Source organism: Lotus japonicus, chromosome 6 (assembly GCF_012489685.1).
Source record: "Lotus japonicus ecotype B-129 chromosome 6, LjGifu_v1.2".
Classification (NCBI taxonomy): Eukaryota; Viridiplantae; Streptophyta; class Magnoliopsida; order Fabales; family Fabaceae; genus Lotus; species Lotus japonicus.
Window position 1 is genome coordinate 65761071 of NC_080046.1, and position 26598 is coordinate 65787668.

The 26598-nt window shown below is 37.3% G+C and overlaps 2 protein-coding genes, 1 long non-coding RNA gene and 2 pseudogenes across 6 annotated transcripts; 1 reads left to right on the forward strand and 4 right to left on the reverse strand.

Moving 5' to 3' along the window:
* Nucleotides 1-10598: 10598 nt before the first annotated feature.
* Nucleotides 10599-11754, reverse strand: LOC130723762 (pathogenesis-related protein 1-like). Its single transcript, XM_057574889.1, has one exon. The coding sequence runs from the start codon at nt 11346-11348 to the stop codon at nt 10782-10784; it is 567 nt and encodes a 188-aa protein (XP_057430872.1). The 5' UTR covers nt 11349-11754; the 3' UTR covers nt 10599-10781.
* A 3397-nt stretch (nt 11755-15151) lies between these two features.
* Nucleotides 15152-15967, reverse strand: LOC130722561 (pathogenesis-related protein 1-like; annotated as a pseudogene).
* Nucleotides 15968-16057: 90 nt separating this feature from the next.
* Nucleotides 16058-20158, forward strand: LOC130722562 (uncharacterized). Of its 4 annotated transcripts, XR_009014018.1 has the most exons (8): nt 16058-16669; nt 16986-17169; nt 17472-17603; nt 17729-17807; nt 18064-18338; nt 19122-19219; nt 19684-19787; nt 19861-20158. It is a non-coding gene; the product is annotated as an uncharacterized LOC130722562 (long non-coding RNA). The 4 variants fall into 4 exon arrangements; XR_009014017.1 differs by lacking the exon at nt 17472-17603 and having other exon boundaries at nt 16068-16669; nt 17701-17807; XR_009014015.1 differs by lacking the exon at nt 17472-17603 and having other exon boundaries at nt 16069-16669; nt 17643-17807.
* Nucleotides 20159-20878: 720 nt separating this feature from the next.
* On the reverse strand, nt 20879-22527 carry LOC130725796 (probably inactive leucine-rich repeat receptor-like protein kinase At5g48380). The gene is made up of 2 exons (XM_057576984.1): nt 22161-22527; nt 20879-21838 (listed from the first exon to the last, which is right to left on the reverse strand). Exons 1-2 carry the CDS (start codon nt 22431-22433, stop codon nt 20879-20881), a joined length of 1233 nt encoding a protein of 410 aa, XP_057432967.1. The 5' UTR covers nt 22434-22527.
* A 2098-nt stretch (nt 22528-24625) lies between these two features.
* Nucleotides 24626-25169, reverse strand: LOC130724389 (pathogenesis-related protein 1-like; annotated as a pseudogene).
* Between the last annotated feature and the right edge of the window lie 1429 nt (nt 25170-26598).

A 26598-nucleotide genomic window follows, 5' to 3' on the forward strand; every position in this document is an offset into this window, starting at 1 on the left:
CCCTCCGTCTATTTGCCGTCAAATTTCAGACGGAATTTGCTTGTTGCACCACCAAGGATGACGTGGCTTTGCTAATTGCACCACACAAAATGACACATCAGTAAATAAACAAAATAAAAAAAAGCAAATAAATTAAAAAAACAAAATTAACCCTAAATGAATATTTTTTAAATACTAATCATTCTTTTATCATCTTCATCCCCATCGGGCTATCACCTGCATCCTCCTTCTTCCATCATCTTAAACAAAACCTAGAAAATCAAACCAATACCGAGAAAATCTTGGTTTAATCCTTTAAACAAAACTGAAACAAATTGAGTTTGCTAAACAAGCCATATTATATTATTATCCTTTGTGATTTAGTCACTAACTTCCAGTCGAAAAACACAATACCAAATTTTTGGTTATGCCACGAGCAAATTTGGGAAGTTGAAGCAGAGAAGTGAAGAGACGAAGAGCTTGGTTTTCAGATACGGGAAAAACTTGGGTTTTAAAACCTGAGAACAAAACCTTAATCTGACTCACTTCTCACCCAACCTCATCTTCAGATCCATCATCAGCCACCTCCATTCTCACCACCTCCACTCCCTTCTCAGCCCCAATTTTCTTCTCCTTCTTCTTACCTCTCCTTAAACCAGAACCCCAGCCACCATTAAATCCAACACCTAGACCTGAAATCCCCACCCCCTAAACGAAAACCACCACCCACAAATTCAATCGACCTGGAGATTAAAAAGATGAAGAGAAAGACCTCACACTCAAAGACCCATTCAACACACCACCACCTTTCTCATAGCCATCGCCTTTCTCAATAAAGCCACCATCTTTCTTCTTTGATTTGAGTCACGGTGGGTTTGGGGCTTATGAAAATGAGTTTCACGACAGATGTGACAGTTACGGGAGGGCAACTACTGGTTTTTCAGATCTAGGTTTTCACAATTTTGGAAAAATCTGGGTTTTCAGATTTGGGTTGAATCTCTAGGTTGGAAGAAGTAGAAGAAAAGGAGGAATGTGACAGAGGAGGAAGAGAAAACAGAGTTGAAGATGAACGAAGGGGAGAGGAGATTTGGGTTTAATTATTATTATTATTTAATTGTTTGTTTTATTTATTTAGTGAAGTGGCATCCAAGTGTTCAATATGTGAGAACCATGTCATTTAATGAACGCCACGTCAACCAACTCCGTCAAACTTTAAACGGCTAACTAACAGAAAGAGTTGATTTTCACAAATTGTAAGATAAGGGAGCAAAATCGCTCGTTTTAAACATAAGGGAGCTAAATCACACATAGGTGAAAAATGAGGGAGTAAAACTGCAATTAAGCCTTTCTTTATTTAGTCGCTTAGTGACTAATATTGGGTTCTCAAATGTATCTGATTAAGGGGGGAATAAAGGACCACTCAACTGCATGGTTTTATGGTAATTATTGGGAGGCAGAAAGTAAAATTTTCAGTTGCATATGTTTATTACAATTCACAAGCCCCCCCCCCTTCCTTTTTTTTTAAAACCATCCGGACGGCGAACCTGGTCACCCTTTAAATAACTATTTTGAATTTGAGATTTAGTCACGGTTAATAACTCTTTATCCCTCTTCAGGATGTATTGTGCGAGATTGAATCTAAGAACTATTCTCGTAGACTCAATATGTGTTATCAAGTGAGCTATTCTTATTCCGTAAAAGTTTTCAACTTTCTCATTTGCCCCGCTTGTTTCCTCCTCACCCTCGACCTCTCAGCTAACAACTCTTCCGGCGAGTTCGAGTTCCCCACCTCCTCGGCTCCTCCCTAACTCCCACCTTTTTCTCCCACTACACCCTCCCCCACCTTTTCCATTCTTCGCCTGTGGCTCCAGGAGGAGCTGAAGGGGAACCGAAAGGAATCTCGGGAGGCTGGTGCAGTGGTGAGAAGTGAGAAGAGAAGTCAAGAGAGAGAGGTTGGCTTGATGGTGAGAGAAGTTTATGAGATGAGAATGAGATGATGCTGCAAAACCGAAGGGAGAAATATTTTGGAAAAAATGAAGATAAATATTAAAGGCTTAAATAAGTTTTTGGTCCCTAACCTTTACCAAATGCTTGGTTTTAGTCCCTCGCCGGGGCAAAAGTGGGTTTTAGTCCCTAACCTTTGCCACAAAATTTGGTTTTCATCCCTCCGGAGCTTTTGGTCAACGCCGGAGCTCCGGTGGCCCATATGGCCTTGCCATGTGGGATTAATGAAGCCAGGTGTTAATTAAATTTTTTTTTTAAATTGACTCAATTACCTAAACTAATCCCTCACCTAATTAATTAAAACACTCATTTAATTAGTTCCCCATCCCCCAATCATCAATCAAACCCATTAAACAAAATTCCCAACCCTAGAAACACATTTAGCTTGCAAATCACAGTGGCATAAACCCAGAAAATGTTCAAGCAGATTAAAATAGTACAAATTGTTTGAGCAATATTGTCATACTAGAAACAAAAATAGAAATCAGAAATAGTTTGATAGAATGGTAGCAAGAACAAAAGTGTAAAACGTGTAACAGGAACAAGAGTATGAACTGGCAACAGGAAGTTGCAGCATGTTATCCATCTTCATCAAAATCACATATCATGTTGCTCATACTCTCCCTCTTGCTCTTCATACTCATCTTCATCAGCAGTTCTCATCCATTCCTTACCCAGAAGCGAACTCAAGCAGAAAAAAATTACCCATAAAATGTTCTCTGTCACATTGAGAATAGACTAGAAATTAACATGACAGTGATAACAATTAAGATAACAAAAATTCCGAAAATTACCTATTTTCCCTTATTCACCATAAACCCAGAAAACAACAACCCCACACCCCAACCCAGCCACTCCAAACCAGGCGCATACCCAGATCGAGACCCCCAAACCCAACCACATCCAGATCGAGCCGCAGAACTTGCTGTAGATGAGGATCTTGTATGCTTCTTTGTTTGCTTCTGACGGAGATTGAGACATGGTGTTGGATGTTTTAGATGGTGAAATCCAAGCGCTGAAGAGTGAGGTTCCTCAATCAGGGTTTGGGAAAGCAACTATGATAGGACAGAAGGTTGAAGAAGAAGAAGAGATGAAGAGAGAAAGAGAAAGAAACCAGAGAGAAGGAGAGAAAGTTTATTCACTATTCAACATGATTACAATTGATTAGTTAACACCCTTTATACTAACCTCAACCGTCTAACAAACTAACCAACTCAGCTTAACAAACTAACCAACTCAGCTTAACCAACTAACAACCCAGCTAACAGTAAACATCTGTAACATATCCCTCCCCTTAACAATTTCCTTGTCCTCAAGGAATAACCCGAGAATTCTCAGGGACAACAACAGTAGTATCAAATGTAGGGTACTTCAGTTTGAGGTTATACAGAACCTCCCAAGTAGCTTCTTCCTCCATTTCACCTAGCCACTGAACCAGCACCTCAGTGACTGCCTTGTGCCTGCGCTGAACCATTCGTCTCTTGAGGATCTTAAAAGGAGCCTTTGGCTGATCCAAATTGCCCCACTCTAAAGGAAGTGGTACATGTGGCATAGCCGGTGAAGGGCATGGCTTCAGCAGAGAAACATGGAATGTAGGATGGATCTTGGACTCAGGGGGAAGGGCCAGAGTGTAAGCAACCTTGCCAACACGGTGAAGCACCTGATAGGGTCCAAAAAATCGTGGAGATAGTTTTTCAGAAGCCCTGTGTTGAGTGGAACTCTGCCTATAAGGCTGGAGTTTCAACAAAACCCAATCTCCCACAGAAAATTCCCTATCTGTTCTATGCTTGTCAGCCTGTATTTTCATTATGGCTTGAGCCCTCATGAGATTGGCATGAAGCTTCTGAATCATTTGCTCCCTAGCTGTAAAGCTCCTGTCCACCGCTTCCACAATAGTGCTCTGAGGACAATAAGGAAGATGGATTGCTGGTGGCTGACCATACACCACCTCATAGGGAGTAGTCTGGATAGCTGAATGATAAGTGGTGTTATACCACCACTCAGCTAGTGGCAACCAGGTGACCCATTCCTTAGGTCTTTGCCAAGTCATGGCTCTAAGGTAATGTTCTAAACACCTATTCAGAACCTCACTCTGACCATCAGATTGTGGGTGATAAGCAGTGGTGAGGCTTTGAGAGATGCCCAGCTGCTGTAAGAAAGCAGTCCAAAATGTACTGGTAAACAGAGGGTCCCTATCACTGACAATGTTGGAGGGAGCACCATGAAGCCTATAAACCTCTTTGATGAAAATCTCAGCCAAAGTAGAAGCTGTATAAGGATGAGTGAGGGGAATGAAGTGAGCATACTTGCTCAACCTATCAATGACAACCCAGATAGCATCCTTTCCATGAGACTTAGGCAATTTGTCAATAAAGTCCATAGCAATGCTCTGCCAAACGCCAGCAGGTATGGGGAGTGGTTGAAGTAAACCTGGACTAGCAACTCTCTCATACTTACACCGAAGACAAGTCTCACACTTTTGGATAAAATCAGCAACATCCTTACTGAGTCCCTTCCAGAAAAATAAGGACTTAATCCTAACAACAGTAGCCCTTATACCAGAGTGCCCACCCTGATGAGAAGAATGCAGCCATTCCAAAATCAATGTTCTGACTTGAGAATTATTAGGAATCATCAACCTATGTTTCCTAAACAAGAAACCATCCACTACAGAATAGTGAGCATGCAGTTGAGGTTGGGCTAGGACTTGAGAGATGAGCTGCTGTAGAGCCTCATCAGCTGCATAAGCTTGAGTGAGTAAACCCCATAATTCTGAGGAAATGGAAGAAACTGAGAGCTGGAACAACTCTCCATGTGAAGCTCGAGAGAGAGCATCAGCCACCACATTCTCTTTACCCCTTTTGTACTGAATCACATAAGACAAGCCCATCAACTTAGTGACCCATCTGTATTGAGCTGGTGTGGATAATCTCTGCTCCAACAAAAACTTCAAACTTTGCTGATCAGTAAGAATAGTAAACTGCTGAATAGCCAAATACTGGTGCCATTTAGTAACTGCATGGACCAAAGCCAATAGCTCTCTATCATAAACTGATAAGAGTCTATTTCTGGGGGATAGGACCTTACTAATAAAGGCCACGGGATGCTTGTCCTGTAGAAGAACAGCACCAATTCCAGTACTAGAAGCATCAATTTCCACTGTAAAAGGCTTCTGCAAATCTGGAATAGCAAGCACAGGAGCTTGGACCAAAGCATTTTTGAGCTGGAGAAAAGCTGCTGATGCTGCAGCTGACCAATGGAAACCATCTTTCCTCAAAAGATCTGTCAATGGGGAAGCCAGAATGCTATACCCTTTGATAAATCTTCTATAGTAGCCTGTAAGCCCTAAAAACCCTCTCAGCTGCTTAATAGTCACAGGTTCTGGCCAATCCTGAATAGCTTTGATCTTTGTGGAATCTGTAGAAACCCCTGAAGCTGAAATAAAATGGCCTAAGTACTCAATCACAGGAGTAAAGAAAGCACATTTGCTCCTTTTGACATAAAAGGAATGCTTCCTAAGGACAGCAAACACCTCTCTTAGATGCTGCAAATGAGCCTCAACTGTAGCACTATACACTAAGATATCATCAAAAAATATGAGCACACTCTTTCTTAGAAATGGAGCAAAGATAGCATTCATAGCTCCTTGGAACGTTGAAGGAGCATTTGTGAGTCCAAAGGGCATAACAACATACTCATATTGCCCTGAATGTGTTTGGAAAGCTGTTTTTTCCACATCCTCAGGCCTCATCCTCAATTGATGATAGCCAGCTCTTAGGTCCAGCTTAGAAAAAATTTTAGCTCCACCCAGTTCATCCAATAAATCTTCCACCAATGGGATTGGGAACTTTGCCTTCACAGTCATGTCATTAAGTTTTCTGTAATCTACACACATCCTCCAACTTCCATCCTTCTTTTTGACCAAGACAATTGGTGAGGCAAAAGGAGAAGAGCTAGGCTGAATGACCCCTGATTCCAGCAGTTCCTTCACCATTTTGTCAATGACATCTTTCTCTGCAGGGGGATATCTATATGGCCTGAGAGAGACAGGATTTGACCCCTCTTTAAGGATGATCTTATGATCATGAATGCCCCTAAAAGGTGGCAGCTGAGCAGGTTCCTCAAACACATCACTGTAGTCCTGCAAAATTGCTTCTTTATGAGCCTGCAACTCCTCATTCCCTCCTTCTGAAGATAGTCCAGAATTCCCTGATTCAGTGGCCTTGATGGTACAGCAAGCCACTTCCTGAAAACAAGGAAGAATCTGTAGTAGGAAGCTAAACTTATCTTCCCCAACCATATGGTGTAGTTTGGCAGCAGTGACCAACTTGTTCTCTTTTTCCTCCATGGCCTGCAATCTGACCATCTCTGTTCCCATAGCAAACTCCATAATCAAGTTGGTAAAATCCCATGATATTTTGCCCCTTTGTCTAAGCCATTGCATACCCAAAATGAGGTCACAACTACTTAGAGGAATAGCAATTGCATTATCAGTAAAAGTGTAACCCTGCATTTTCCATGAAATTCCCTCACACCAACCAGTGCCTTGTATGATTCCCCCATCTGCCACTGTTATTTTTACTGGTTGCAAACACTTAATCTTGCTCAACCCCTCATGGCATAATTTTTGGTTAATAAAATTGTGTGTACTTCCTGTATCTATCAACACAAAAATTCTCTTCTTGCCTAGCCAACCAGTCAATCTCATCATAGGATATTCTGAATCACCATCCAAAGCATCTAAAGAAATTGAATCACCATGCAAAGCATTAAGAGAGACTTTAGGAACATTTACCTCAGGTCGAGATTCTTGTTCCACCTCCTCCAAAAGCTCTTCTGACTCAAGACCATCTACTGCCATAAAGAAGACCTGAGACTTCTTTCTTTGGGGACAATCATGCCCTGGAGTGTACTTTTCATGGCAAAAGAAGCACAGATTCTGAGTACGATGTTCATCCATCTCCTTAGGAGTGAGTTTCTTCTGGAATGTGTAATTTGGCTTGCCCAGAATACCTTTCTGGTTGTTTTCCCCAACAGTTTTCCTCTCAATCGCCTTCTTCTCCACTGTTACAGGTGCTACTCCCTTCCTTTCACTCCAATTGCTGTAGGTTTTGGTCACTGAATTAGATTTCTTATGCAACAATTCCAAACTTCTCTCTTGCAATTTAGCAATTCTCATTGCTTCCAGCAGAGTGCGAGGACCAAACATCTTCACCCCAGTACATAGCTCAGGATTGAGGCCTCCAAGATAACACTGAAGCTTCAACGACTCAGAAAGCTCTGTTCTACATGCAAGATTGTCAAAAGCTTCATGATATTCCTCAAGATTTCCCTGTTGCACCAATCGTTTGAGCTCCTCCATCGGCGACTCAAATTCAACCCCAAATCGTGTTCGCAGCGCCGCCGCAAACTCCGGCCAAGTCACTCTTCCCACCGTACCTTGCTCCAATCCCTGAAACCACCTGAACGAGCTCTCGTCCATGGCGATACTGGCAACAGCGACACGCTCGCCTTCAGGAGTGCCATCCAACGCAAAAAACCTCTCGCACTTAGCGATCCAAGAATCGACATCGTCCTTGCTGAATTTCGGAAAATCCAACCTCGTGAGGCGAGTTGGCATCCTGTGATCTCCATCGCCTGGTGTTCTGCTACGTCGTGCAGAAGCCAAGTCGGTGACCTGCAAACCAATTCCACGCATAGCTTCCTGGAAACCATTGAATTGCGTCTCGAACCGAAGTTCCAGTTCACGCATGTGGCGGGCGATGCAAGGATCCATCGCTGCCATGATTCGCTCCTCCGCTTCACGAATCGAACTCTGAAACCTTGTTGCTTCAGCCATGGCGGTTCCGTGAATCTTAGGGCTCTAGATACCAATGATAGGACAGAAGGTTGAAGAAGAAGAAGAGATGAAGAGAGAAAGAGAAAGAAACCAGAGAGAAGGAGAGAAAGTTTATTCACTATTCAACATGATTACAATTGATTAGTTAACACCCTTTATACTAACCTCAACCGTCTAACAAACTAACCAACTCAGCTTAACAAACTAACCAACTCAGCTTAACCAACTAACAACCCAGCTAACAGTAAACATCTGTAACATAAGAAAACACCATCACTGTCGTCTCCCTGTGTTGAGTCACCACCGCCCCTCACAACGTTGTGATTCTTCGATGACAGCGTGGGAGGAAAGGGACGCGAGGAACCCTAGCAAAGGAAAGGGATGAAGTGTTTTTCACTCCTTAATCCATTCTTTTAATTTTTTTTCATTTTATTAATTAATAATCTAACTAATAATTAAAAAATAAAGAAAAAAAAAAAATCCACCTCAGTTCATTAAATGACATAGACATGCCACATGGGCCACCGGAGCTCCGGCGTTGACCAAGAGCTCCGGAGGGACGAAAACCAAATTTTTTGGCAAAAGTTAGGGACTAAAACCCACCTTTGCTCCGGCGAGGGACTAAAACCAAGCATTTAGTAAAGGTTAGGGACCAAAAACTTATTTAAGCCAATATTAAAAGTATAGATAAATATTGAAAAATCTGGTACAATATTTTTGAAAAATAACAATACTCCAAAGAGATATGATTTGCAAAATATTACTCCCTAACGATAGAGCTATAACATCACTTGGGGTTCACTTGAACGGGACTCTTAACTGGCTAGTCTATTGCAAAACTAATGTGAAGGATAATGCCTCAATTCTTTCGTTTGATTTGAACAAGGAGGAGTTTGTGAAGTTTTTGTTAAGTTTTTGTTACCTGATATACCTAAGTACTCATGGTCTCATACTCTCATGTACTTGGAGTTCTGGGTGAGTGCTTATGTTTCAGTTCCACTTACAGCCTTCATTTTTCACTTTGGCAGATGAAGGAGTTTGGAGTTGATGGGTCTTGGACTAAATTACTCAACATTAGTAGTAACGATGTTTGCCATGTTCTTGATTTTAGTTATCCCAAACAGTTTCCTCCGTACATGTTTGACAATGGTGATATCTTGGTGCTGCATCTAAAACTCCTCTACAATGGGAAAGACAATAGATTTGATCTTCTTGAAATTCCTAACGACATACATAATCGCGAAGTCCAAGTCATGATTTACTCTGAAAGCTTGATTTCACCTTGTTGAAATTAAGTTTATATGTTATTTTTTCTAAGTGTTTTCCTGATTAGTTTGATTTTTGTCATTAGACTTCGCTGTTGTTATTATTACTTTTAATTCAACAGTCAATTTGTTTTATTATCATACATGTGGCTTTTGAAGTGCAAGTTCTACTCATATATTTACTGGCGTTTAAATCTACAACTTTTACTACACTTTGATTGAACTCTCGTTCATACAATGACTGAGGTGATATTGGTTGATAGCAATTGGTATTCAAATGAAAAACATGGGAAATTGGGTGTGTGATGAGTACTTTCAGTTTGTAAGCAACTCGCCTCATCTTTGTGGCTTTGTGCTTCTACATTTTAGTTTTCTAATTCTTATAATTTCACTATTTCTCAATGGTAAATTATTTTTTCCCCTTAATTTTGAAATAAATTATGAACATTCTACTTTTGACATTCTAATTGTTCAAATATAATTTTTATACACAAACTGTTCGATGAAATGTTTGAATGATTGCTGCAATTTATTGCTTGTGTTTCTCCTAGCTAATAATTCCTCCAAATTACTAGGTGCATAAAGTTTACTAGGAAGTTGGGGTGAACATGGGCCGGATAAATCCAATGAACCCGCCCAACCCAATTCGATCTAATAGAAAAAATGCGGGTTGGATCGAGCAATCGGGTTAGTCGGATGGATTTTACTACAACCCAACCAAGTTCGGATCGGATTCCGGATTCAGTTCAAATCCATCTAACCCAACCCAGAATCCATACATATAATAATAATTTTTATAATTTTACTCATACTTAGAGTGCTAGTGTCGGAGTGATGACTTTTTAAAACTTTGAGACTTAAATATTTGTAGTTATTTGTCATATTTGAACTTAGAGTATTTGTTCGTAGTTATTTGTTACATATTTATATATAGTTATTTGGCATGTTGGAGACATCTAAATTCTAAGTGTCATGACATGACATTTAGTGTTGTTTTTCACTTTTTAGATACTATTTATATTAGATTGTTTCATGTCATTTAGTAATGAAGTTTTATGTTTTCATAATATTTGGCTATATCTAATTTATGTGGTATTATTTTTATAACTTTTTGTGTCTTTTTTCATTCTATTTAGTATAATAACATATTTAGTATTTTTTATAACTTTTTCTGAATTTATAATAATTTTTGCAAGATTTTTTAATATTTCAGATATATTATTATTTTAATATATGGACCCAATAAATCCATCCAACCCAATCCAAACTTCGTCGGGTTGGTTCGGATCGGGCCCGAAGAAGAAATTCGTGAAATCCAACCCAACCCAACCCAACCCAGACAATTTTGATCGATTCAGATTTTATTTTGACCAAAATCTATCCAACTCAACCCATGTGCACCCCTACTAGGAAGAATGACTTATTACCTAGTAATTATTAGACACGAAGGTTAAAATAATCCATTTGTGTTGGTATTTATTTGGACAAGCTTACATACATAATTGAAAATCTAAAAGAAACATGTAACTTTTTCTCGAAAGGACAGTGACATGGGTAAAAACCGAAAAAGAAAAACACTTGTGATGCAGTAGTGAATCTGTAATCTACATCCAGAGATAGATGTAATACAAATTTGCCACTCATGGTGCTTTTATTGAATTCATACAAACGTGCCTACCAAGAAACTGAAAATCTTAGTTCTTCTCAACAACCACTTCCTTATCATGATGCTTGAAGCTCAAGGGAACTTCAAAGGGACTAATATCAAAAGGTCTCTGACCAATATAGTTCCCTTTGGGATCATAGGTGCAGCTGATGAGTGTGCCGCGATTATTGTCGCACCTGACCTTGGCACACCCGACACGAAGCGTGTCGCGCCACACCACCTGAGTGTAGTGCCTGCACTCACCACCAATACAAGAGTTGGAGTTATAGTCATAATGTGGCCACTCATTCACCCACATATCCACAGCAGCAGTGCCTGTCAAGTCAGGAAACCCCCATGCAAGGTTCTCGGTATAAGGACCACCCTGTGAGTGTTCCATCTCGCAGCTTCCCCTGAATCTATTCAGATAGTTTTTTCCATAATTGGCAAGGTTTTGATCCCATACCAAAGGAGCAACCCCAGCATAGGAACGGAATCTGTTCTGAGCTTCAAGGTAGTCTGCAGGTGAGTCTTGAGCATAACCTGTTTGTGAAAATGTCACAATGGCTAGGATAGCTATGAGAGGAAGCAATGTTGAGATATTTGGCACCCCCATAATGTTGTGATTGATTAGGGACAATGCTAGAAGCCTTTTTATCACAAGTTTTTGGATAGGATAGAATTAAATTGAAAGAGCCTGCCTGCAGGGAATCTAGGACACTTCACATGTTGCATGCATTAACTAATGTGGCGGCTTATAGAAGAACATGATTAGAGGCTGCTGATTAGTGTTAAGTTAGATCTGATTATCTTTATCCTTTGGAAGATATTAAATCAATTGCTGGTGGGAGGGGCGGAGCCAGGAATTTCAGAAGGGGGGGACTGAGATCTTTGTAAGAAAATTTCAATTTTTATCAAATAAAAATTGCCAAAATTGGGTAAGCGAAAAAAAAAATTAGTGAGAACAAAAAATTAGTTTGAATGCAAGAGATATTTTATATAAGCATAAGAAATATCATATTAGTTTGGGTGCAAGAGATACTAACCGGCTGATAAGTATTCTGGTGAGAACAAAAAAGACTATCTTGTAGATAATTGAAGAGAAGAACCACAAAATATCTCTTCCGCACAAAAAAATTATCAACACAAAAGTCCACTGAATCTTATAGGAGACTTTTTACAAACAGTAGATGTGCATAATTTTTATCACTTTTTTCACAAAACACAAACACCACAAATTCAATCTCATATAATGAGACCAATTAAGCAACAAAAATGAGAATTGAACCAATAAATTCTAGTTTGAACTCATGAAAATTTGAATATCCATAAAAAGTCATACATGAAAAAGTGAAGAGTAAGAGAGAAAATTGAGAGGTTCTAAAATATTGTACTAGCTAAGCAAAATCTCGTTCTTTTTCTTTGTGCTGTTTCTTTAATTAAACAAATCCAAACAAGGCAATAAGTTTTCTTCTCTTTGCCTTGTTTTTTCATTTCTCCTGCTTCTGTTTCCTTCCATTAGAAAAACACGGCTTCACTACTATCTTAATGTTATGTTTTTCAAATATTATAACTTTGGATGTGTGGGTCCCATTCCATGTGATTATTAAAAGAAAATAAAATAAAAAGAGGAGATGCCGGTGCTGTGTGTGTAAACAGTGGTGCTCACACACTGTTACTCTCTCTGCTTCTTGCCTAGTTACCTTTAAATGCTTTGCTTAAAAAAAATTCTTTAGAAATTTCAAGAAGCCAGGGGTGACTAAGCACAGGGAAGTCACCCCTGTGCTTCCGCCACTAGGTGGGACAGAGGCTGCTGGTGTTAAGTTTCACCATAGAATTGAGGTAAAATAAAGAGTAAAATACACTCACCCCCTCAAGGTTTGTGAGAATAACACTTAACTTCATTCTTATCCAAAATATACACTCCACCCCAATAATAATCTCATAATTACACTTAGCTCAATTCTTCTCTGAAATCTTCACTCTACCCCACTCCTTTAACACCATCCAAAAGATGCTAACGGAATATTCCTTTAACTCAAATTAATTAATTAAAATATAAATGATAAATAAATTACATTATCCTCTAACCAAATAATAATTGTACTATAATTTTGTAAATATTCTAAATATTTATAAAATATTTTAAATACCTCCAAATAAAAAATAATAATTAAACTTGATGTTTATTATGGTCAAAATATTTCTCTCTCTAATATAACTCAAATTTAAATACGAAGTATTTCAGTCAAAATATTTATCAAATGATGAGTTCTTAATACTTGTGTATAACCTTAAACAACTTATATTTTAGAACTTAAAATGTCATGTGCTTAAGTGCTCATACAACCTAATAACTAAGGTAATCACATATCGTCATAACACAATTATATTTTGAAAGTTTAGTAAACTTATTGACAAATTTTTTTAGTAAACTTAGTGGTAAAGTTTTTGAGTTTTGATGGTTCTGACATTGAGTTAAGTTTTGCTAAATTTGTGATGGAAAATGTTGTTGTCTTGAAGAGGATGATTTCAAACTTAGCTGGAAGCTACGTAACTCAGATCTGGAAGAAGTAAAACAGAAGTTGTTCTCATTTAAGAAATGTTCTAGTTCTATGAATTTGGAATTACACCAAGAAGGCCAGAACATGCTTTATTGTAAATCATTTGTGCTGCCCTCCAAATAACAAGGATTTGTTTACTTGAATGAGTAATGATCTCGTGCTACTTTTTTTTTAAAAAAAAAAGTATATTTATTATTTAGTTAGAAGATAATGTAATGTATTTATATTTAAATTAATTAATTTTGAGTTAAAAGAATATTCCGTTAGCATCTTTTGGATGGTGTTAAAGGGGGTGGGGTGGAGTGTAGAATTTAGAGAAGAATTGAGTTAAGTGTAATTGTGAGATTATTATTGGGGTGGAGTGCATATTTTGAATAAGAATGGAGCTAAGTGTTATTCTCACAAATCTTGAGGGGGTGAGTGTATTTTACTCTAAAATAAAAGGTTTAGACTTGCTATTGTTAGTTAGTTTTTGCCAACTTAATCATATGGTTGATCTTGGAGAAAGGGATGCATGTGTCCTGTTTTCATTACGAGGAAATTAAATGTTTGGTAAACATGTGCACAGTGTAGAGTGAAAAAGAAAGAAGGAGAACTACTTTCATCATGTATATCAATTGTCTTTCTTCTATTATTATCTCTCTATAGGCGACGGTGTATTTAGGATATCAATCAAACTTCTTCCTCTAAAACTAGCTATAGCTATCATAAGTTAGTTTTTGTCAATTTCATGACACTAGACACCGGTTGTTAGAAATATCATATAAAATCATCCATTTACTTAACAACATAAGTTTTTGGAATAATTAGTTATTCATATGGTATTAAAGTCTCTATGATTAAGTGCTGTAAAATTTTATCATTGTTGGATATATTATTCTAATTATTTTAATAAAAACTGAAGTTTCAGCATATCGAAGATGAGTCTATGCATTATCCATGTTTCAAGCCTAAGGGAGCTCTTCATAAAAGGTGTGTTAGAAATATAATATAAAATCATTAAGAAACTTTTGTCTAATGACTTAAGCTTTTGAGATAATTGGTTCATCAATCCCATTGTTAATATATTGAGAAAAGGGATGTCCAGTTCGAACTTATCTTTAGCATGACTAAGTAAACGATTTTTTTTCTCTTGGTCGAAAAGTTATTTTAAAACTGAAGTTATTTAACTTGACAATATCTTACACATAAACAAGAATCCTATATTCTTACACATAAACAAGAATCCTATATTGTGTAACAAGTGGACCTTAACATACAAACCAATGTGAGTTACATTTCAACAAATACGTTTCATCTGATCAGGACAAATCATAGATAGTTTCAGCCTTTCAGAATCAAACCAGGCCTATAACCCTCCCACATTATTATAAGAATTAGAGGCAGTGAGGATCGAACTCTAAAACGCTTGAGACTCTGATACCATGTCATTAACTAATAATCTCAAAAAAATTAAGTTATTGTGTAAGAGTGTTAGAATGATTTTATACTATTATTTCTAACCGAGAGATGATGGACTATCTTGCACTTTTTATGGAGCCAGGATAAAAACTCTTGCTAGCCCAAGTGCAATTTTAATCCTCTCATGCCATCTCAATATCATAGTTTAATGTCCTTCATCATAATCTAGTAACCAATCACTGAGTCTTCCATTTCGATCACATGTACTGATGTACTTATACCCCAGAATCCTTTCGTTTTTGTCTATGCAAAATCCAAGCAGAGAAGCTATGTTTTGTGACTGTGTCTCCCCTGAATCATTGTTTCAAGTAAGAACTCCCTATTGTACTTATCAGCATCATAGAGTCTCTTAACTGCCAAGAAAATCTATTATTATGCTCAAAAGAACTCCCTCTTGTTTGGTACCATTTGTGCTGTATTTATTTGGATAAGCTTATACACAGGTATGAAAATCTATTATTATGCTCAAAAGAAAAACACACTTGTGATGTAGTGACTCTGTAATCTACATCCAGAGATGTATACAGATTCCCACTAATTCATTTATTTTACACAAAGCTATCAAACAAGCTGAGCACCTCTTAATTAGTTTTCAACAGCCACTTCCTTAACATGCTTGAAGCTCAATGGCACTGCGAAAGGACTAATATCATAAGGCCTCTGACCAATATAGTTCCCTCGGGGATCATAGTTGCAGCTGATGAGTGTGCCACCACCATTGTTGCACTTGACCTTGGCACACCCAACACGAGCTGTGTTGCGCCACACCACTTGAGTGTAGTGCAGGCACTCGCCACCAACACAAGAGTTGGAGTTGTAACAGCAGCAGTGCCTGTCAAGTCAGGATATCCCCATGCAAGGTTCTCGCCATAAGGACCCCCTGAGTGAACCATGTTACAGCTTCCCTTGAATCCGTTGAGATAGTTTTGTGCATAATTGGCAAGATTTGCATCCCATCTCAAAGCACTAACCCCAACATTGGAACGGGCTCTATTGTGAGCGTTGAGGTAGTCCTGGGATGAGTCTTGAGCATATGTTTGTGTTAATGTTACAATGACTAGGATAGCTATGAGAGGAAGCATTGTTAAGATATTTGGCACACCCATGTTGATGGCTTGTTGTGGTTGATTAGGGACGATGTTAGAAGGCTATTTATAACAACTTTTTGGGTAGAAAAGAATGAAGTATGAAATATTATAGCCTGAAGGAGAGGACATTCATGACATGGGCCTGAAGGAGAAGTTATTTAACTTGACAATATCTACTTCTACTACAACTTAAAAGAAAGACAAGAAATCACTGTTCCTAAGAGAACTTCAAATCTGGGCCATTTATTTCACTCTCTTTCCATTTTCACTCTTTAATCCTGGCCCTTCATCTGTGAGACTTTTTTCCCCTCTATTCTACTCAAGCTCCTGTATGACGTCACAGAACGCGTTGATGGAGTATGGGATGAAGGAGAGGAGTGTGTCCATGGTTTGATTTGGTGGGTTATCGTCATCCCTGCAGGCCCTGTCTCTGTAGCCTATCACATCATCGTGTTAGGTTTTCCTCTCTTCTCCCTTTCAGCCGACGTCTGCACAACACATGAGGAAGGAGGAGCAGAAGAGTTGAGTTGAGTTAGGTTGGAATTTGATGGAGATTAGACAATGGAGGAAGGAGAAAGCAAGGAGAAGGACAAGAGATGATGATGGAAAGTACAAAATTTTCAGAATCAGATTCAGAGGGAGAAGAGAAGATGGTGGTTGTGAATGGTTAGGTGAGGCAGCTCAGATGACAGGATAAATCATCCCGATTTTGGAAGGAAGAGTGAAGAAGAGGGAAGAAGGTTGCTTGAGAAGGACTGCTGTCAGATGAGGATCAGTAGCAACAGAGAAGATGATGCTATTCGGTCATCGTTGTATGACATCAGGTTAGTAGGACTTTGCAAGTGTTCAATTTTCCTCTCATATCTCTATAAATACTGCTAATGTTTGGGTTTTTTTCAATGTAGACATCTTCCTTCTTCTCAAATTTCACTTTGTTTTGTTTTCCTCTGCGTATTTTTGATCAAAATCACCTATTTTGCTGTTTCTAGAAACACTGGCTCATTATTGATATGCAGGTGTATGTTTCATATTTATATGGGTTATGAAAACCCTATTTTTGTTTTTCTTTGACAGCAAAAGTTAGAATATTTTTGAATTTAATATTTTTTGTCTAATAACGATCAATGATGTTACAATCAGGTATAAGAAAGGAGGTTCAACTCAGAGAAGCAGCAAAGCAGAATGTGGATACTGAGGTACTGGAGAACTGGAAAGGCTGAAGCAACAGGGAAGAATTTGAAGAGTAAATCTTCCAATTCATCCTCTGAGCAAGACTTCGATTCATTTCTTCTTGGAGATCTTGAAGACAATGATGGAGGTCCAGGTAAATACTCACAGTTTGTTTAGATTTCAATTTCAATATAGAAACATGCTTTAACATGCCATTTTGAAATTTGTATGTTGAATCAGTAACTGAAATTTTGCTCATTATGTGGGAATTATGTGCAAAAGCATGGACACTTACATTCTTAAGATTCCTGAGATAAGACTACATAGATTTTGAAATCTCGGGGAAGACATTGCCTTTGATGGTTACCTAAGATTTGTCTGTCTTTATCGCACTATGGTCTTGTCATTGTGTCTCTCTACCTTTACATTGATATGTCTCTCTACCTTTCCTCGCAGAAGAGACTCCACTACACTATCTTTCTCCTTGTTCCTTCATTTGTGCTTTGGTTCTAAGATAACACTAGGACGTGTTTTTTTAGTTTTTTGCTCTTGGTGGTGGGGCTGTCACGTGATGCTATACACTATGGGGTTGTTTTCTTTCTTTCTTTTTCATATATTATAATGAAGGTTTCTTTGCACCTCTTATCTGTGTTGTTGGACTTGATTTTGCTACTCACTTGGGAAGATGATGGATTGAGATGGAGTGTTGTCAGGTGTGGATCAGAAGAAACAGAGAAGATGATGGACTCTTTCGTCATTGATTTCTGCCTTGTCCTCGTCAGATCACATCAGGTTAGTACAAATAGTTAACCCACTAATATTCAATTGATGTCCTACTGGTATAGAGTAATGGGCTTCTTTCATTTCCACTCCTATAAATACTCCTTTGGTTTTGGAGAGTGTGTTCATGCAGTGTTCTGGACCAACCCATGGTTAATCTCTTGCTTCTTCTGTTGTTTCATTTATGAGTGTGTGTGTTTTCTTTATTTGATTTCTTTTAATTTGGAGTGATATCTAAGTGTGATTTTTTATTCTGTTGGCTCACCAGATTGCTATGTTTATTTGAGCTTTGAGGCCGCAGATAAGATAAGAGGTTGCAACTGGTAATATTATCCAATTAATGTTTGTTAGCTTTCAATTTGCCCCACCATGTATCACTTGATTGGTATCACTTCCTGATATGTTGAACATAGGTGCTACTGTTGATGTCGAATAATCAAGATGGGAGGTACTTGAGTAATATAGGCAGGAAGAAGGTGGATCCATATGAGATTAGTGACTTGTGGAGTTGGGCCTATAGTGGATAATCTATACGCACAAGGGGTTTGTTGGGAAACTTTTAATTTTTCTGATTTCTTTGTAACTTATATCTATTCTCTCCTTTTGTGATTCTCTATCTTTGTATTAGGTTGAAGTTCCCCTTATGCTTCATTTTAACAAATCTTTGGCTTATAAAAAAACTACATTCTAATGATCTATTTTCTAATCATGACTTTTAATCCATGACCCAACTACATTTTAGTGTTCTGTTTTCGAAGTATTCTTTTTAGTCCATTTTGTTTGTGATCCATATGACTTTGAAATATAGGAGTGTGGTTACATTGCAATGGCTATTTCCAAAGAGTATATGGAGTCAATGGATACAGTGCTGAGTTGTTCCTAACAAATGTGCTTTAATCTCATCTCAGTGTGTTTGGTAGTGTGTGGTCGTTGGTTTCTAACACTTAAATGGGTTACCAATTGTTGATAAGGATTTAGTGTTGAATATTGGGTTGAGAACCCCATGGTTTCAATATTGTGCTATGTAGTCATCATTAAGCATAGCTGTTGCGGTGTAGGCTTGCACCTTTGTCAAAGTAATTAAGATCACTACAATTTGAAACTGTGTCTTGTCTATATAGCTTATCGATTTTAAATATAGTTAATTTTGATTGAATTTCTGGTTTTGGAATTGGTGTCCATTTCAGCCCATTTGTTACTTTACCATATTTGATGATGCATGACACAAAATATTAATAATCTAAGGTTTAATACAATCTCAATCCCATGTGAATGTCTTTTGACTAGAATGATTATGGTTCAATTCATCTGTTTTCCTATATGCAGTAACATTTCCCTTGGATCTTGTGAGGCGGCGGAAGCAGCTTGAAGGGGCTGGTGGGCGAGCCCGAGTGTGTAATACAGGCATGACAAATTTCTTGGAGGTACCTTCTTTTTCATTCACATTCACCCTTCTCTTTTGCTCGCACACGATTTAAGGTTTTGATTTGGGTTTGGTTTGATAATGAACCTCTGATTAAATCATGAAATTATTGAGACATTGATTTTAAGTATGAAAAGTTTCCTGCAACCCATTTTTTGCTATTTCTATATTTTCCATGTTACTAATTGAGAGAAAGGAAGGTAGGACAATTCATTTCTAAATGATAGAAATGATAAGGACATAATTCAAATCCATGAGTAAGAGATAATTGATCTTTTGGACATATTAACTTGCTCTACTCAGGGCTTTCGTTTCTGTTTCCATTCCACTGCATAATTCATTTCTAAAATCTTAATATATGACAGCATGTTGAACTATTGGGTAAGTGATTTTACCGATTCTGTGTTTTGCAAACGATAGTGTTTCAGTAGGGAATAGATGAATTGACACTATTCAAGCTTTTAGATAAACCAAAGGGTGGAGAGATTGGCTGAATCAAGTGACTGCAGTGAGTACTGAATGCAGTGAATCCAGATCCCAGATGGATGAGATAAACTTTCTTTTATCAAGTAAGCCCCTAATTACGTGGTTTTTTATTATTAGTTCGTAATTTCAGATGCTAACTTAATACATTATTTGCAGGACATATGTTCGTAAGCACCATTGTCCAAGCTCTTTATTTTTCATATGTTAAAATCTGAATCATGTATTAGACTATTCCTTTTCTCATCAACCGTGTGTGTATTTTTACTGTGGATGAGCCCTATGTTTCATCAGGTGCTGATTCTTTATCACACATGAGGTTTTAGATGGTGAAATCTGCACAATAAGAGATGTTTAAACGGGTGAATCAGTCAAAATTTTGATTAACCCTTTCTGCTCATCTACATTGTTTAAATTTTCATTGTTAATGGCTTTTTATTTTCTTTCTAAAATTGCATTCAACCATTCACCATTGCAGAAGATGCACATGCCTTGCTCCTTTATGCTATTAAGTATCTATTTTTACTTATATTAAGTATCTATTTATGGTTTCGCATTTAAATGGGGTTGCCCAAAGTATGTTTTACGGTTTTCATTATTTGCTTAAGGTTGAGAATGTAAATGGGAAACAAAGTAAGATACTAGATTTCAAGAGGGTTGTTGGGAAGAGTCACCAAGTGGGCTCAGACAGTTTGCTTATTCTGCATGCTTTTGAAAATATCATGAAAGTTTGCTTTGGTAACAAAGTTGGACTGGTCAACACGTCAAGTATACTGGTGTCTTGCATGGCTTAGAGGTTCAAAAATATCTCATGGGATTCTCTGTAGATTTCTTTATTGCCTTTCCTTTTTACTCTCAATATAAATGAGAATCGCAAATATCTGGTCATCAATGAGATTCATTTATCAATTCTTTGAAATATCTTCCCTTGCACCTTTTAACCCCCTTACTTCATTTTAAATAATTGTGTAAATTACAAACTATTACCATTGGTATGTGAATTAATTTGTTCATTTTATAAAATTATAAAATAAAAAATCATAAAATATAGAATCGCTCGTCCGTGTATTGTACGGAAACAGGCTATTATCCTAGTCTTACACATTAACAAGACATTTATTATCTTATATTGTGTAACATGTGGACCTTAGACATACAAATCAATGTGAGTTACATTTCAACAAATACATTCTATTTCATTGCCACATATCATCTGATCAGGGCAAACCATAGATAGTTTCAGCCTTTCAGAATCAAACCAGGGCCTATAGCCCTCCCACATGGCACTTATAGTTTTGTAGATATCAACCATCTTTGGCCTTTGCTCTATGGAAGGCTTAACACAATCACATGCAACTTCTAGGAGATGAAGGATTTTATGATCAAAACCTTTACCAGTGATAGATTTATCAACGACATCAGAAAAATCCATAGAATCAGTGAACAATTTATTGCTAATATAGTTCATCAAAGAGCCATCTACTCTGTCACAAGAATCAGTCCATGGACATAATCTTCTCCCTGTTATAAGCTCAAAAAGGATAATTCCAAAGTCATACACATCCTTCTCAATCAAAACCAGTCTCATCCTTACATGATCTTCAAGCATTTGGTTTATGAATTTGGCTTTACCAAAATTAGAAATTTTCGGTTCAAAATTATTGTCCAGCAAGACACACTCTGAACCTAGATTGAGATGGACTATCTTGCACTTTTTATGGAGCCAGGACAAAGCTCTTGCTAGCCCAAGTGCAATGTGAATCCTCTCAGGCCATCCCAATATCAGAGTTTGATGTCCTTCATCAGAATGTAGTAACCAATCACTGAGTCTACCATTTGACATGTAATTATAAACCAAAATCCTTTCATTTTTCTCTATGCAGAATCCAAGCAGAGAAGCTATGTTTCTGTGACTGTGTCTCCCCGGAATCATTGTCTCAAGCACGAAGTCCCTCTTGTACTTATCAGCATCATATAGTCTCTTAACTGCTAGAAAAGTGTTATTAGGTACCTTGGCCTTGTACATAATCCCTGTTGTTCCTAGCCCCAATATGTTGTCTTGGCTAAAGTAATCAGTTGCCTTGCATAGTTCTGTGAATCCCATTCTGGGAATCAATCTCTCCAACATTCTTGAAAGCTGTAAATAGAATGTCACTACAAGTTAATTAGCCCGTAGAATTAATAGACTGTACTAAAACTATAAAAGTAACATGACCTTAACATGAAATACAAACTAAGAGTAGATTAGATTGTCCTAATATAGTGAAGAGTTTTCAACACCCCCCAAGTGTCAATTGTTCAAAACTTGTGAACAATTCAACTTTTTATTGAACAATCTGAACCATTTAATATTAGAACAAAGGGCTAAGAATTTGCAACAGGTGCTGCTGAGAAAATAACTGCAGAGGATCCATGTTGAAAGAAAAAAAAAAAAAAAAGAGCTGAGAGAGAGAGAGAACCTCTTTGCTTCTTTTCTCTTGCAAGGCCAGAGGTAGCAATTCAGCTACTTTTCTAGTGTACTTTTGATGGTTCTGCTTCTTTCTTAAGGGGTATATAACATTACTCCTCCTCTTCTGGAATTCTGTCCAGGGTGCACAGTAATACATGAAAGAAGCTGCTGCAAAAACAACACCAATAATAAAACTATACCAAAATGATCTGTCAAATAGACTCTCATCATCACAGCTTCCTAGTATTCCTCCACAGAGTCCACTTTTGTTGTCAAAGCTCATACTCACATTAACGTTGCTGTCAAAATCAGGCACTGCCTCTATTAGCAAATTCAAGTAACCCAAGTTCTTTGAGGGATTTTGCCAGTTAATTAAGTGGTTGCCATCAAGTCTTAGGATATTTAGTAAGACTTAAGACTGGACATATATGGGGTACGGAAAACCTAGTTAAAGTGAGCAAATTGAAAATGAGTTGATCTATAAATTTTCAATTTCTGAGGGAGTTTGCTTCAGTTGTAATCTTAAAGCTCAAATAAATAATTAGAAGGTACTAGCTAGGAAGGTTTGTGCTGCATGTTTATTAGAAACTATGTACTGAGAATGAGTTGAATTGATCTTCAAGAGGGTGACATGTGTATTGTAATTTCTTAGTCAATTGTTTTGTATAGCAACTAGCAAGAGACTAGAGTGACAGCAAAGACTTCCAAACACACTGACTCTGTCAATGTTTTCATTTTTCATTACCAAATAAATGAAGAAATTAGATGAAGATGCATAGCAATTTCCAAGAATCAGTTCAATATGATTTTTCCGCCATATAAATGGACACCACGTATAGCTTGAGCGTCAACCATTGCAAAATGCCATGAAGGTAGACAACTAGAAAAACTTGGCCTTTTAATTATTAGGTCTAAGATAGGCGTTCGAGATGTACTATGAATAAGCTAATTAATTTGGAGATTGTTATTTATCTTGAATGTGGAACATTCACTTCTGACCTTGCCGTGTTGTGTGCATTCAAGGTAGTCTTCCTGTGAGTCTTGGCCATAGGCAACATAATGTCCCAAGCACAAGACACACATTATTAGAGAAAGTGAAACCTTGGAAATTCCCATTTTTGGTTAATTATAAAGCTTCTCCAATGAGTACTATATTTGATCAATTGCTAAATGTGGTGTGTTTGATGAATAAGGTGTGTGAGGATTTATAGCTAGGGATTTTAGCATGGAAATTTTGTACTTAAGGTGGCTGGCTAGCTCGTGAGACTCAGTCGATGGTTGTTTGACCATGAGCCTGGGCCTCTGAGACTCAGGAGCACAATTCCATAATGACGACCTCTGAGGTTCTGGATGAGTACAAGCCCAACTTTCGTTTGAGATGGACTCACACTTGAGGGGGAGAATGTTGGGTATCAAGTGTGAGTAAGTCTCACATTGGAAGATAATGTTAAGTTTGAGTGGTTTATATAAGTGTGATGACCCATACACCCAATGCCTTAAGGTTTTTGGTGAAAGATGTAGTGTCTGGTCCACTTATGGTTTGCTCTTTAGTCCAATATAAAGTTTTATCCCCAAATTTTAAACCATCTCCTTTATTTGGAACTTTCTTTATTTGACCCAACAACGATATCTAATGTTTTGTAAATATGAAAACTTGAAGTAAAAAATTATTATTTATATCAACTTTAATTTTAAGGATAATATGTTATATTTTGTATGTTACATATTTATATTTATATGGTTATATTGTTTCCCACAATTTTTTTTACAAACACTACTAAATTGAGAAACAAGAAAAAGAAACCCTTTTAGAAGAGGGCCCAAATAGGTGTCTCGCGCGCTATTACAACCTTGTTTGGCTAATCCTTCTGTAAAAACATTTGCTTCTCTATAAATATGGCTAACATCTACACAATTAACCTCAATTTGAAGAAAATCATTGAGTTTCAACTCGTTAATTAGCTTCCACGGTCTAGATGAGACATTGTTCTCTCACCCCACAGCTAATGAAGAATCACTTTAATTGACAAATTTTCCACAACTCTTTGCAGAATTTTAAGGCATACAAGATTTTTTCAACCTCAACTTCGAAGGTCCACAAATTTAAATTCTTGGATCCATCACTAGTGAAAAAGTTAGACAAATATTGCAAAAAAGACGGTTCTGTGATGGACTATTTTAGATATTGATGTACTCACGACATGCGTAAACATTGGCATAAACTGGAAAAAATATTTGGAAGATGAAGTAAATTTATTAGATGAAAGTATATATCATGGGGACAAGGTTCCCCCACGTAAACCACAGGAAAAGGAAACAACTACAAAGGAAAAAACAGAGACAAAACAGAAACAATAATGAATGGCTCAGATATAATGTGACACGAAGCTGATACCGTGACACTGTTGGCCGGCGATTTTATTTGATTTTAGTATGGTATATATTGGTACGTAGTTGTTAAGTGATCCAAGAGAATGGACCGATCGATGGTCACTTAGTAGGGTTTTTCGCCAACATAGTTGCTAGCAGGGTCATAGTTGCAAGTAATAAACGTGTCTCCTCCATTATCACATATTACTTTGGCACATCCAAGACGCATGGAGTTTTCCCAAACCACCTGAGTGTAATGCCCGCACTGTTCTCCATCAGCACAAGAGTTAGAATCGTAGTCATAGTTTGCTTGCTCATCCACCCACATTTTCACAGCGTCTGTGCCACTTAGGTCAAGTGTTCCCCAAGCGAGGTTCTCCCCGTAACGTCCACCGCCACCTGAGTGGATCAGGTTGCAGTCTCCCTGACGTTGATTGGCATAGTCCTCTACGTTGATTGGCATAGTCCTCTGCAAAAGCAGCTACCTCGTCATCCCAAACCAGATTTGGAACATTCACTTCTGACCTTGCCGTGTTGTGTGCATTCAAGGTAGTCTTCCTGTGAGTCTTGGCCATAGGCAACATAATGTCCCAAGCACAAGACACACATTATTAGAGAAAGTGAAACCTTGGAAATTCCCATTTTTGGTTAATTATAAAGCTTCTCCAATGAGTACTATATTTGATCAATTGCTAAATGTGGTGTGTTTGATGAATAAGGTGTGTGAGGATTTATAGCTAGGGATTTTAGCATGGAAATTTTGTACTTAAGGTGGCTGGCTAGCTCGTGAGCAAGACTAGGTACTAAGTAGAATTTTCAAAATGATAGCCTGAACATGACATGTTGCATTTAACTAATTATAATGAGGCGGCTGATATATACAAGAACATGGCTAGAGGATGCTGATCAGTGTTAGGTTAGATTAATACCACGGTCAAATTAATTGAAATGTCACAGAGGCTGCTGGTGTCGATTTTCATCATAAAAGATGTATGAAAAAGGATTACACTTGCTATTATTAGTTAGATTTTGTCAACCTGGTCACATTGTTCATGTTGAAGAAAGGAAAATGTTTGCATATATATTGAAGGATATATGTCTGCAGCATTTGGATATTCTGAGTATCATTAGCATCATAAACATGTTAAATTAAAGTTCTTTTATTCATCATTCTCTTTTATTTCATTTCCACTCACTTTCTTTTTCTATCTAATATTAATTACATCACTTATCATTTCTTTCATTTATCTTTCTTCTATTCTTATATCTCAATAGATGACTGTGTATTGATGTATTTAGGATATCAACCAAACATTTTCCTCCAAAACTAACTATAGCTACCATAAGTTAGTTTTTGTCCATTTGATTACACTAGATGTCAATATTGAAGAAAGGGATATCCAGTTCGATCGACCTAATTATCTTTAGCAATGACTAAGTAAACGATTTTTTGCTTTGGGTTGAAAAGTTGTTTAATTTTAAAATTAAAGTTATTTAATTTTTTTTATGATAGACAAATGTTAGTGGTTAGTTGTTAGTAATTACAAATGCTCATCCTTAAAGTTCGAACCCTGAACCCCATCTCAAACACCTATTTCTACCATTAGGTCAAAGTTATTTAACTTGACAATATATTACACATTAACAAGACATTTATTCTATTGACATACAGATCAATGTGTAACATGTGGACAACATAGAGTCATAGACATACAAATCAATGAGAGTTACATTTCAACAAATACATTCTATTTTGCCCATGTCATCTGATCAGGGCAAACCATAGATAAAAAATATAAAATCAGATTATTTTAAATAATTACTTTAATTAGCATATCAGAAAAACCACTATTATCACAAATGAGAGATAAAAAAATAATTAGTGTAAGTTGGTCCACTCTGAAAGCTGTTGTTTTTAACGTGGTACACCATAGAATTGCATATAGACAACAAATTTTTAATGTGGTCCACCATAGAATTAACGTGGCACCATAGCTACTTTAATTTATAAAAAAAAATGGTAATTCTCTCTAATTAAATACTGACAAACTATTAAAAATTATGTTCTTGCCTTGGAT